The sequence below is a fragment of the Notolepis coatsorum genome (assembly GCF_963971535.1).
Source record: "Notolepis coatsorum genome assembly, chromosome: 19".
Taxonomy (NCBI): Eukaryota; Metazoa; Chordata; class Actinopteri; order Aulopiformes; family Paralepididae; genus Notolepis; species Notolepis coatsorum.
Genome location: NC_140183.1, coordinates 6,546,763 through 6,559,129, shown reverse-complemented (window position 1 = coordinate 6,559,129; position 12,367 = coordinate 6,546,763). Strand labels below are relative to the sequence as shown.

At 47.0% G+C, this 12,367-nt stretch overlaps 1 protein-coding gene across 1 annotated transcript in view; it reads left to right on the top strand.

The window, feature by feature from the left end:
* The first annotated feature begins 11,379 nt into the window (after positions 1-11,379).
* The window catches only part of LOC311246347 (uncharacterized protein), a 50,598-nt gene continuing 49,610 nt past the window's right edge, over positions 11,380-12,367 (top strand). Inside the window, exon 1 of the mRNA XM_084336501.1 lies at positions 11,380-11,868. Coding sequence (XP_084192627.1) covers positions 11,778-11,868 — 91 coding nt within the window. The 5' untranslated portion in view covers positions 11,380-11,777. The remainder of the gene's footprint in view (positions 11,869-12,367) is intronic.

The following is a 12,367-nucleotide window of genomic DNA, read 5'->3' as shown; positions in this document are numbered from 1 at the left end:
GTTACAAAATATCACCAGGCCTAGCCTCATGCCAGAGAGAGAGAGAGTGACTGAAGTGAGAAGCCATGGTTTAACAGGGTGTGGTGATCCATGATTGGGTGGTTGGTGATGGCTTCTGATTGGGTCTTGGAGTCTTGAAACCCATCCACCAATCGGTGCTGTGCTGCTATGTAGTCCACCAATGGAAGGGCAGGCATAGCAGGGACCAATGGTGGAGGACGGGTTCTGGCTGGAGGGAGGAAACAAAATGGAGAACAAGACACACTGGGGAAGCACATACATTGGGATGTAACAGTCCCATATGGAAAAGATGTATATAAATATTACCAGGTTGTGTGTGCATGTCTACCAAAGAGCAAAACACATGGCAGTAAAACCATATGATTCTTACAAGGCATTTTAGAGAATGTTCCATATACTGTAGGGCTAGGCACCAGTTATCAGTCTAAGATATAATATTGTAAGAAAATATATATACAGTAAGGTAATGATACCTGAAGGCAGAAGTTAGGCTATCATGTTTTGTTTTTCTTAAACTTCATTTTTTAGCGTTTATCGCTTTTCTGGTCAAGCATGACCGACAGATGCAGGGTGAAACAGGAGGGAGAACAGGGGAAGACATTCGGCAAATGACGGCGGGTCCGTGACGCAGCACGGTATTCCCCGACGCTTTCGCGTCGAGGTACATGGTGAGCTACTGGAGCTCCCCGGCTATCATGTTTCTTATAATCCTTCTCAGTATGGGATCTATTTTGGGGTTCATGTTAAGAGAAGGATTGTGAACTTTCCAAAACCAGGATGGCTGGTAGCTGCGGTCCAGATTGGGGGCAAAAACGATGACTCATCAAAACACGTGGGTCCAAATCAAAACAAATCAAATCCAATTAATTTGTAAGGCCAGACAACACACGTTAATGTTCCCATGGGCCGGACACGTCTTCTTTAAACAAGTCAAGAAGAAACATCACAATAAATCAAGAACAAAACAAAAACACCATAAAGTCCAAAAAAATTTAAATAAATTAATGCAACACTCCCAGACATAGCCCACGCGAAGGTAAGGAAAAACTCACTAAAACCTAGCAATAGGAAAAAATGCACCACGGGCAATGTGGAGGAGAGAAACCTTAGAAGGGCCGTTCAAGGGGGGATCTCCCTTCTTAGATGTCGGTGATAGTAGTGTTGCAATAAAACAGGCGAAACAGTTGGTAAGCATGCACTCATAAGTGTAGTGAAACAACACAGATAAGTGCATGCAGGGGCGGCTGATTGGCGCAGTGGGCAAGGCGCTCGCCTCTAACGCAGGAGACGCTGGGTTCGAGCCCAGCTCTCGGTGTTGCTACCGGCTGGCCGGTCGTTCATACTAACGCAATTGGCAAGTGTTAGAGGGTGGGAAAGCCGGAGGGTGGGGATTCGACGTTGTGGACAGCGACTCCTACAGGTCGGTTTGGTGACGTCGGTGCGACGGAAGCAGGAAGTAGCGGGGGCAGCGTGAGCCTCCCACGCATTACTCCTCGCCACTGAGAGCTCGAGCTGCTGCGGTGAAAATATGCCACAGGCTGCCTCCTCGTGTACCGGAGGGGACACGTGATGCAAGGCTTCTGTCCTCACTACAACCGACCTGTGGGAGGCATTGTCTAACAACGTTCAAGACAGGGGAGGGAAGAATTGGATAATACGAAATTGGGATGGGAGAAAAATAGAAAATGGGGAGAAAAATTGGATAAAAAAAAAGATAAGTGCATGCAATCCAGCTGCTGTAACCGTCTAGTTTGTCCAGCCATGCTCTTGTGTTTGGGAACTTGCAGGGTGTTCTAGTGTAAAACTATGGAGTGGAAGGTTCACAACTATTCTATCCGTCTAAAATGAAAGGAGTCTCTGTTTCTGGCTGTCCTTCAATTCTTTCAACAACCGCTCATCCGATCGACTTCACACTCGGCGTGAGTGCGGTTCCGAGTACACGGCAAGCAGCGATAATGGGGGACAAGCGGTCGGCCGGGTCCGAATGGGCACGTGTTCTGAGCGGGCACTGGTTGAAAGAAAGAGAAAAAGAAAGCTCATCAAGGAGAGGGATATAGGATACTCAACCTGCCGACTAGAATAAGAAAAAGAAGGACGGGTCAGTGGCATAGAAATGTAAAAATAAATTACTCCCCTTGTTACCACTGGGAGACACATATTATTAGTGTTGCCTCCACCATTGGTGTGTGAATGTGTGAGTGAATGGGTCAAATGTGAGGAACAAATTGTAAAGCGCTTTGGATAAAAGCTGTTATATAAATGCAGCCATTTACCATTTATTGTCCTGGGGCACAGGAAGAACATACTGACTGAACTGTCCTGGGGCACAGGAAGAACATACTGACTGAACTGTCCTGGGGCACAGGAAGAACATACTGACTGAACTGTCCTGGGGCACAGGAAGAACATACTGACTGAACTGTCCTGGGGCTCAGGAAGAACATACTGACTGAACTGTCCTGGGGCACAGGAAGAACATACTGACTGAACTGTCCTGGGGCTCAGGAAGAACATACTGACTGAACTGTCCTGGGGCTCAGGAAGAACATACTGACTGAACTGTCCTGGGGCACAGGAAGAACATACTGACTGAACTGTCCTGGGGCTCAGGAAGAACATACTGACTGAACTGTCCTGGGGCTCAGGAAGAACATACTGACTGAACTGTCATTTTTTTTTTTTTTTTATTATCTTTTTCCCCCCTCCTTTTTCCTCCGATTTTCTCCCATCCCAATGTTAGTCGTTATGCCATGCCAATTCCCAATCCCCTTCCTGGTCGCTGCGCACTTACCCCCCACAGTCGGTCTGGGAGAGTGGAGGCTACCACGTGCTTCCGCCGACACACGTCCAGCCAATCAACCGCTTCTTTTCACCTGGCAGCACGGATTCTCACTGAGAGGGCGTAGCGTGTGGAAGGATCACACTATCCCACTTAGATCCTATCCGCGCTTAGCAGGCGCCCCGACCGAACTGTAGGAGTCGCTGTTTACAACGACCCGGACCCACCCCGCCAGCTTCTCCCACCCTCTAATACTGCCAATTGTATTAGTGTGAACGGCCAGCCAAGCTGGTGACAACCCCGGAGCTGTGAGCTGGATTCGAACAGGCGAATGAACTGTCCATTTTAAGTTTTCAGATCAACAATGTTTTCTAACTGAATTCTCTAAACATGGTAAGCTGGAGTGTTGTCTAGCCAACACTAGAGGTGGAATACATTCAGGTCATGTATCCGATTCATCCTCCCAAGTGATCTGGGTTGACTTTACAATCTAAAGACCTTTTCTGATGACATAAACCTTCTAAATGGACCCTGTGTGTTTCTCTTTGCAATGTTTGCACAATAACGGACAGGAAGTAACCAGGAAGTAACCATGCGCCAAAGCTGTTCCCCTAGCAACGGAATTCCCCTGAAATAGGTCTGAAATGGGTCTGAAATGATTATCTGAAATAGGTCTGAAATGGGTCTGAAATGGATCTGAAATGAGTCTCTGAAATGTGCTTTTCAAAACAAACCCAGTATGGTTCGTCTTAACCCTTTCACTGCCACACTACAGAAGGTTAACCTGCTGTTGTGTGGCAGTGAAAGGGGTTAACCTTCTGTGTATTGTCGCAGTGAAAGGGTTAACCGTTTTGGTAGTGCGGCAGTGAAAGGGTTAAGGGGTCGACTCATCAATGTGTGTGTGGAAACATTTAAACAAACAACAAAGTGAAATATCTAAGACAAAATAGGCCTTAGAAATAAAGCTTCACAGTAAGATTATGCGAACGTGTTTCAATCTGAGGTGTTCCTTAACATTCCTACTTGAAGCCATGTCCAAGAAGCTGCAGGTGCTGGAGAAGCAACTGGGGAACTGAAGAACAGGATATTCTGCCTCTCTCTCTGAAGAACAGGATATTCTGCGTCTCTCTCTGAAGAACAAGATATTCTGCCTCTCTCTCTCTCTCTCTCTCTCTCTCTCTCTCTCTCTCTCTCTCTCTCTCTCTCTCTCTCTCTCTCTCTCTCTCTCTCTCTCTCTCTCTCTCTGAAGAACAAGATATTCTCTCTCTCTCTGAAGAACAAGATATTCTTCCTCTCTCTCTGAAGAACAAGATATTCTGCCTCTCTCTCTGAAGAACAAGATATTCTGCCTCTCTCTCTGAAGAACAAGATATTCTCTCTCTCTCTGAAGAACAAGATATTCTCTCTCTCTCTGAAGAACAAGATATTCTGCCTCTCTCTGAAGAACAAGATATTCTCTCTCTCTCTGAAGAACAAGATATTCTGCCTCTCTCTCTGAAGAACAAGATATTCTCTCTCTCTGAAGAACAAGATATTCTGCCTCTCTCTCTGAAGAACAAGATATTCTCTCTCTCTCTCTCTCTCTGAAGAACAAGATATTCTCTCTCTCTGAAGAACAAGATATTCTGCCTCTCTCTCTGAAGAACAAGATATTCTCTCTCTATCTGAAGAACAAGATATTCTCTCTCTCTCTCGGAAGAACAAGATATTCTGCCTCTCTCTCTCTCTCTCTCTCTCTCTCTCTCTCTCTCTCTCTCTGAAGAACAAGATATTCTCTCTCTCTCTGAAGAACAAGATATTCTGCCTCTCTCTCTGAAGAACAAGATATTCTCTCTCTCTCTCTCTCTCTCTCTCTCTCTCTCTCTCTCTCTCTCTCTCTCTCTCTCTCTCTCTCTCTCTCTCTGAAGAACAGGATATTCTGCCTCTCTCTCTGAAGAACAAGATATTCTGCCTCTCTCTGAAGAACAAGATATTCTCTCTCTCTCTGAAGAACAAGATATTCTCTCTCTCTCTGAAGAACAAGATATTCTCTCTCTCTGAAGAACAAGATATTCTGCCTCTCTCTCTGAAGAACAAGATATTCTGCCTCTCTCTCTGAAGAACAAGATATTGACTATTAGTACTGATTTCGCCCTTTCAAATAAGATTTCAATCCATACAGTTTCAATCTCGTCATGGTTAAGGTCAGTACGGTTGATGAATTTGGTATCTTTGTGACTCTTTGCCGACAGGATTCGGGAAACGTTTTGTCCGTTCGGAGGCAGCTTCCAGGGGAAGTACATACACCGGAAATTCTACCCCATACACACTTTCAGCCATAGTGCTTTACCAGTCTTTATCTCACGGAGGAGATAAAACTGGGAACGAGGTTATCACTGAGCACAGAGTGACAGTTACCATCTTCCTGGACTCTTACTTTTGAAACAGCACTGTAGACCTCAGTATATTTTTACTGTATTTATTTACTGTATATTTTATTCCATTTTTATTCTATTTTATTCTACTCTTATCTTAGGCAATTTGATTTGATTTGTTATTCTTATTCGTGACCTGTTCTGTCTAAATGTTTAATGTTGAGCGATTTGCAGTGTCAAATTTCCCTCGGGATAATACACGTATTTCTATTCTATTCTATTCTAAACTGGTACACAGATGGAGTTGTGGCTACAGTCTGCACCACCTCCTGTGTCTTTTGGTTAGATTAAATTCTTAAATTCTTTGTCTTGTGTTGCATTTTTGACCTTTGACTCTGAATATATACATTAGAAACACCCGCATAATATTGAGTTGCACCTGTTTTTGCACTAATATCACTTGTCTCCAAGGTGTAAACATTCCTTGTAACCCTTCTCCGTCTATGAACGTTAGGTTATGTATATAACCAAGTTCTGTTAATACTAGTGACGCTCAGCGTCATATTGCATATATCTCGCTTCAGCATATATATACTGAATACATTTCAAAATGTACCTTTAAATGCCAGCATTCATCTGGCCACACCCCCATCCGCTTACCTACATAAGCAGGGGTGGTGCCACACACTCATCTCCTTCCCAACAAATTTCACCACAATGAAAAATCAAGGGCCGCAGCGGCGTCTAGACGCTGAGCGTCACTAGTATTAACAGAACGTTCTGTGTCATACTAGCTCCCGCTCAGCGTCATATTGCATAGCAGGAGCTGAGCGGGAGCTAGAAGCTCGACAAATGTACCCCGCTGAGGCCCCCCACAACCATCAGATCAGGGAGGACCGAGCCCCCCCGACCCCCCCTAATGGAGGGCACCCCCCCTATTGGGGGCTTCACGGGAGGGCGACGGACCCGACCGTGCGAAGAGGCACTCAAGCAACTCAACGCACAGGGTGAACAGACCGTGGCTTGACCCCACGACTACACACACGCACAACCCGCATGCCACCCGGGAACGAACGGAGGGAACAACCTCGTTACTGCCCCCAAAATCACGGGGTCAAGGGCAAACCCAACCCCGTGGCAAGGCCGTAGCAGCGGAGCGCGAAGGAAGACCCAGACCCACCAAAGGGACTGGACCCCCTGGAACGGGGGCCCGGAGAAGTCCATGATTCCAGCATCAAGACCCCACCAGGTGGGCACTTAGTGACCCCGCCCCCCACATCGCGAGCGGGCCCTGTCCCCCCAATAGTACACCGCCTGGCACACTGACCCTGCAGAACAGGCAGTCAGCATGGCCGTAAGCACACAAAAAAGGTTAACCAACGGAAGCAGGCAGCGCACTGGGGAAAAACCAGGCAACAGGCTGTTAACCCTAGCCTGGAGACTGCGGACGAGACAGGCGCCAGAGGGGACAGCTGAACACAGCCGCCCCGGCGGAAGGGGCGTATTCTGGCGTTGTTGCATGACCAAGCCTCCATTTAAAAAAAACCCACCCAGAGGGGTTGAGGCAGAGAAGGCTGACACGATTGGCAGACGTCATGAACGTGCAGGGGCACCCTCAACCGGTGAACCCGGGAGTTGACACTGCTCCAACACACCAGGGAATCAACCACCTTGGTGTTACCCAATGCGGAGGTTGTTCCTATAACCCCTCAAGAAAAAAACTCCAAAACACACCTGCGGGTATACACCGGCTATACCGCAGTACAAGTGTTTCAGTTTTCAAAAAAGGGTTAACCCAGGCCTACGGGTCGACGAAACATTACTTCGGACCGGGCCCGGCGATACGGGAAGCACAGGGTCACCAGAGGAGGTCAAAGACCACCCCAACAGGCCCCTCTTCGCCATGCGTGAGAGAGGAGCAAAAAAGAATGGAGAACCAGCCCCAAGCACACCGTACTTGGTATTCCCAGGCGGTCTCCCAACCAAGTACTAACCAGGACCAACCTGTGTAGCGGCCGAGATCTGACGAGATCGAGCGTGTACAGGTTGGCATGGCCGTAAGCCATTACGACAGTGCCGAGTAAAAAACGTACCCAACCAGGGTCTCCATAGCGCTTAACCCTGTGACACCCGGACCGACCTGGCATTTTTCCCCCTGAAAAAGTCCATCAGGGTACCAGAACAGCAGATCTGCATCCCCGGCGGACAACGGGTTCAACTGATCCGGACCAGCGTGACCAGAACCAGTCCCGTGCCCTAACCACGCCGACATGCCTACTCCAGGAGAAGGGGCAGATATGCGTGTTGATCTTAAACATGAAAAGAAGGCGCCACCCAGACGTTCGGGGCGAACCGCGCCCGGTGGCCCACCCCCAGGGCGTGAGACCCCTCTACATATGTTCAGATCCATTCCGTCATCATCCCCCAGATATGAACGAGAATCCGTCGACAACCAATACAGGTCGTCGGAAGAGGAAAAACCTGCATCCCAGTTGCTTTATAAAAACGCCGTTTTAACCCCAAGCAACCAAGGCGTGCCAGTCAGTCGCCTGATTACAGAACACCCCGAGCTAGCACTATGCGTGCGTCGGGACACAACCACATCAATGAACAGGCTATTTAGACCTGTCATTGAATCCCCAAGGCGCCCAGGGGAACGACAAGAGGGGTGTGATACTTCCTAACTCCAACTCTTTTTAAAAGAAAAGAAGGAAGCACCAACAGTATGTATGAATGAATGAATGAATGAATGAAAACTTTATTTAACAGATTGCAGAATGGGTACAATACAGTACGGCTCAATACACACAATTGTTAAGGGGATGCAGACCTGAAAAAGACGCTTGTCTTGTTTCCATCAGGGTCCCCCATTTCCAATTCATATAGAATTCATATGTATCCCAGTCTACACGGCCGGGGGTAAATTTTTTTTACATTTTTACATTCCACCACCCTCCCATAGAGAGGAGACGGAAATCCCCAGAGAGACTTCCCACGCGAGCTGTACAGATTGAAAAGAATATATTGCGCCTTGAGCCATGTAAAAGTTTGGTTTTAGGGCTCTCCGGGGAGGAGGCACTGAACCCATACACACTCAATAATCGAATTGAATCGAATACACACACAATAGAGTAGGACTCCTTCTTGAGGTTCCACTCACCTTATCAATCTGAGGAGGAGGCTCTGTACTCTGAGGAGGCTCCCTCACATGGAAGGAGAGTCCCAACACACAGAAGGCCCGAATAGGAGCTTCGTGAGGAGGAGCCCTGACCACCCCCCGTTTTAAACAGATCCATCATATGGACCTGAACAGCACACGGAAGTCCTACCAACAGAGACGCGCACGGTGACGTACTCTATGGCGGGGGAATTTCTGCGGTGCACACGCCCAATATTCCAGGGCGTGGGACCAGGAAACCCCCCCCCCTCACCCTGTAACGTGCCGAACCGCAACGTGACAGGAACCTTGAAGGCCAGGTGGGTTTACCCCTGACCAACAGAAAAAAGGGGGAGGAAAGGTTACCAGTTCACCCCTTTACGACCCCACACCCATGATACGATGTAATGACAAAAAGAGAGTATGACACAGTCATAGTCAGCTCCACGAAGCGTCTAACAGCTTCACACAGCGCATGTGCTAACCTGCTATCTGATTTTTACTAAGGAAAAAACACAAAATAGAGAGGGCTCTCCAAGAGCCCCGGTACCACACTTACACAGGTGCTTCTGTGGCCAGCCCAACCCAGTTGTAGGTCACATGACACACACAACCCATCATCACCTACAAAAAATGGCAAAAACACTACAGAAGAACGCCGTTTTTCATAATGAGAGAATACATAATTCTCGATTAGTATCGGCCACAGGCCTTGCTAAGCACACATGAAAAGCGACCAAACAATCTTTTCTTTTAGGAAAATAAAGTTTCTCAAGCAGTTTTAGCACAACCTCAGCAATCAAGCTAAGGGTTACATCGTATCCCTACCACACAGTGACACAATGTAGTGTAACAACATGTCTGAGAGGAGGATGAAGAAGTCCCCAGGGAACCGGGGGAAGAAGCAAGAAGACGTGCTCAAGGTCTGGTCCAGACCTTGCCTACCCGGAGCGTAGATCAAGCGAAGTGCAGTCTCAAGGCACCGTAGTAAACACAGCCGTTCTGTGTTGTCGACCTGGGCAGCGTCGCCGCTCCATCCCTTCACTACGGTCCCCCTTGTTGACGCAGTCCTTGCCGTCCTGGCCCAGGGCAGGTTCGACGAACATCCTCTGTCAAAGATGACGTCGTAGTCAAGAGTGTTTAAAACATGTTATAATCAAAGCACGTTCAACAGAGTAGCATTAAGCTAACGGCCGCTCTAACCGTCGGGCGCTACCGCCCCTGCCCGCGAGACGCCGAGCGAACGGCGCACGCGACCAGAGGGGAGACTTCGAATCCCCCCCGCCTCTCCCCGTGAGGGAGAGGGGAGTTGTGAACCGCGGCGGCGCGCGAGGGGCCGGAGCCACCCCGCGCTGGGCCTCGGCCGATAGCAGCAAGCTAACGTTTCCTAGCCTAGCCTAGGTAGGCCACGACTAGCACGCAAGCTAATGTTTCCTAGCCTAGTGATCACAGCAGGCTAGCGCTGCAGCTAACAGCTGACTGGCTAACAGTAGGCCACCACTAGTACGTAAGCTAAGCAGCTATCACCTGAACTTGTACACAATGATATAACACTCACTCAGACAGGCCGCCGTTCTGAAACCTTCCTCACTTTTTAAGAGAAAAGAGAAACAAGATGTTAACACAGTTTTACAACAGTGATTTTACCAACACCCGACGGAGCCAGCACAATACCCAACTGGCCTGTAGCTGACTTGAACACAGATCTTCCGCTAATGAACATCCATGCCCATATTTCCTCGTGAGGGAATACTCTCATTTGGATATGAAAGACGGGGCCTACACGGTGACAGAGAAAACATCCACTCGTCCAGAAAACACAGGGATCACCAGTGTTAATGGTCGTGGCCCACTAGTTAACTATAATGGGCTTCAGATCAAGGTCTTCCGCTGTTGCCTAAGAGGCTGAACAAAAGACCTTAATCTGGGGCCGGTGTTCGTAAACATTGTCAGCCAGCCCCCATAGCACTAACAGACAAGTGGAGCCGCAAGCAAAACATCACTCACCAACCTGGAACTCAGTCTGCACTTTATGTGCTCATTTTATGCCTGTCTTTTTTCTGTTGTGAAGCACTTTGAGCTGCAGTTTCTGTATGAAAGGTGCTATACAAATAAAGTTTATTATTATTATTATTATTATTATTATTATTATTATTATTATTATTATTATTATTATTATTATTATTATTATTATTATTATTATTATTAATTATTATTATTATTATTATTATTATTATTATTATTATTATTATTATTATTATTATTATTATTATTATTATTATTATTATTATTATTATTATTATTATTATTATTATTATTATGTCCCTTTCATGGTTGAAGTGGATTTAATCTGTGAAATCAATGAGGAATGTTCACTTCCACTTGGATTCACCTGGGTCAGTCTATCATGGGGAGAGAGGTGATCCTCAGAATTAGAGCTGAATTCAGTACCTCATTTCGTTTTCATGGTATTACCAGGGCCACCCATAAGAGGGGAAAAGGGGGGGGGGCATCCTGGGGCCCAGCTGCTGGGAGGGCCCACAGAGACCAGCAATAAACACATGTTTAACGTGGGGAGATCGAGAGGGGATACATACATGCACACAACATGTAAACAACAACATACATTTTGGACCTGCAATTTATTTTTTTAAATGATACATTCATTAATAATAAAAAAATTAAAAAAATAATTAATACTTTTTTTTATTTAACCAGGCAGGTCAGATAAGAACAAATTATTATTTACAATGATGGCCTGGTGAGAGGACAAAGGGTCCCCTCGAAGGGTAACAGGGAAAGGGGACAAAAAATAAAATACAATCAAATAAATAGAAACGAGATTACTCTACATAATATATATATATATTTTTTTACATTCATTTTACATATTTATTAACCGTTTTTATTTTCATATAAATAAATAAATAATTGCACGTCCTATCCCTTACACAACCACCAGGTGGCCCGTCTCCCCGTGAGTCACGCCACTCGGAAGAGGGGAGGTGGCCGCCGCCATGCTTTAGTTGTGCACACTTGCCTCCTCCTCCTCCTCCTGGAAGTGCAGATAGAAGATAGTGTGCAAGTGTTGTGCGTGCGTGCGTGCGTGCGGCTGGGAGAGAGTAGTAGTACCGTCCTCAGTCACTACAACAGGAGAGCTGTGCTGCTGCTGTCCCGGGACAAGAGAGGGGCGACGGGCCATGCAGAGACACACAACACACAGACAAGAAGGGGACATACTGCTGCTGCCTGGCTGCTGCTGTTAACAACCCGACAACAACAACCCTTCCATGTGTCCGTCCCCCCCCCCGGCTGCAGCCAGTCTTCGTGTTGTGTGATCGGGCTCTTTCTCCTCCACCCCTGCTGTAGTGTGTCGTCTGTCTCTCTCTCTCTCTCTCTCTCTCTCTCTCTCCACGTCTTCCATCTCATCTGCAGCAGCACCAGTCCCCGTCTCTCCTTCTTCAACATGGGCTGCTCCTCGTCCAGCGCCCAGACCCTGGACCAGGAGAAGAGACCGGGCACCAAGCCAGAGGAGAGCAGCGATGGGGATACATTTGGTGAGTGAGTTGTTGTTGTTGTTGTTATTTAATGTAAGACGGATCAAAGTATGAATCTCTTTCTCTCTCTAGCCGCTCCTCTGGTAAATGATTGATGTCGTGCATCATGCAGTTTTGACCTATATATATAGGCTCCCTTGGGGGGTAAAAGCGCTTCAGATTTATTATGCCCAGTCCTGTGCTGTTGTGGGGGGTGTGCCCCTGTTGCCTGGTGTTCTAGTACACGGTGTGCTTTCACTCTGCCTCTCTACTGAAGAGACACCTTCTTTAAAGTGATACAAAAGAGGGTTTTACCAACAGTGCTGCTGAATATACCGCATGTTTACACTTGTATACTTATTATATCACCGCATATATATATACCCCATTTGTTTGAATATACCTGCAGACATATAACCCCTCATACTTGCTTGTACATCTGCACATACCCCTTAGCTCTGTATGATAGCATGTACAATAATGCTGTATATACTACATATATATTTATTCTCACCACATA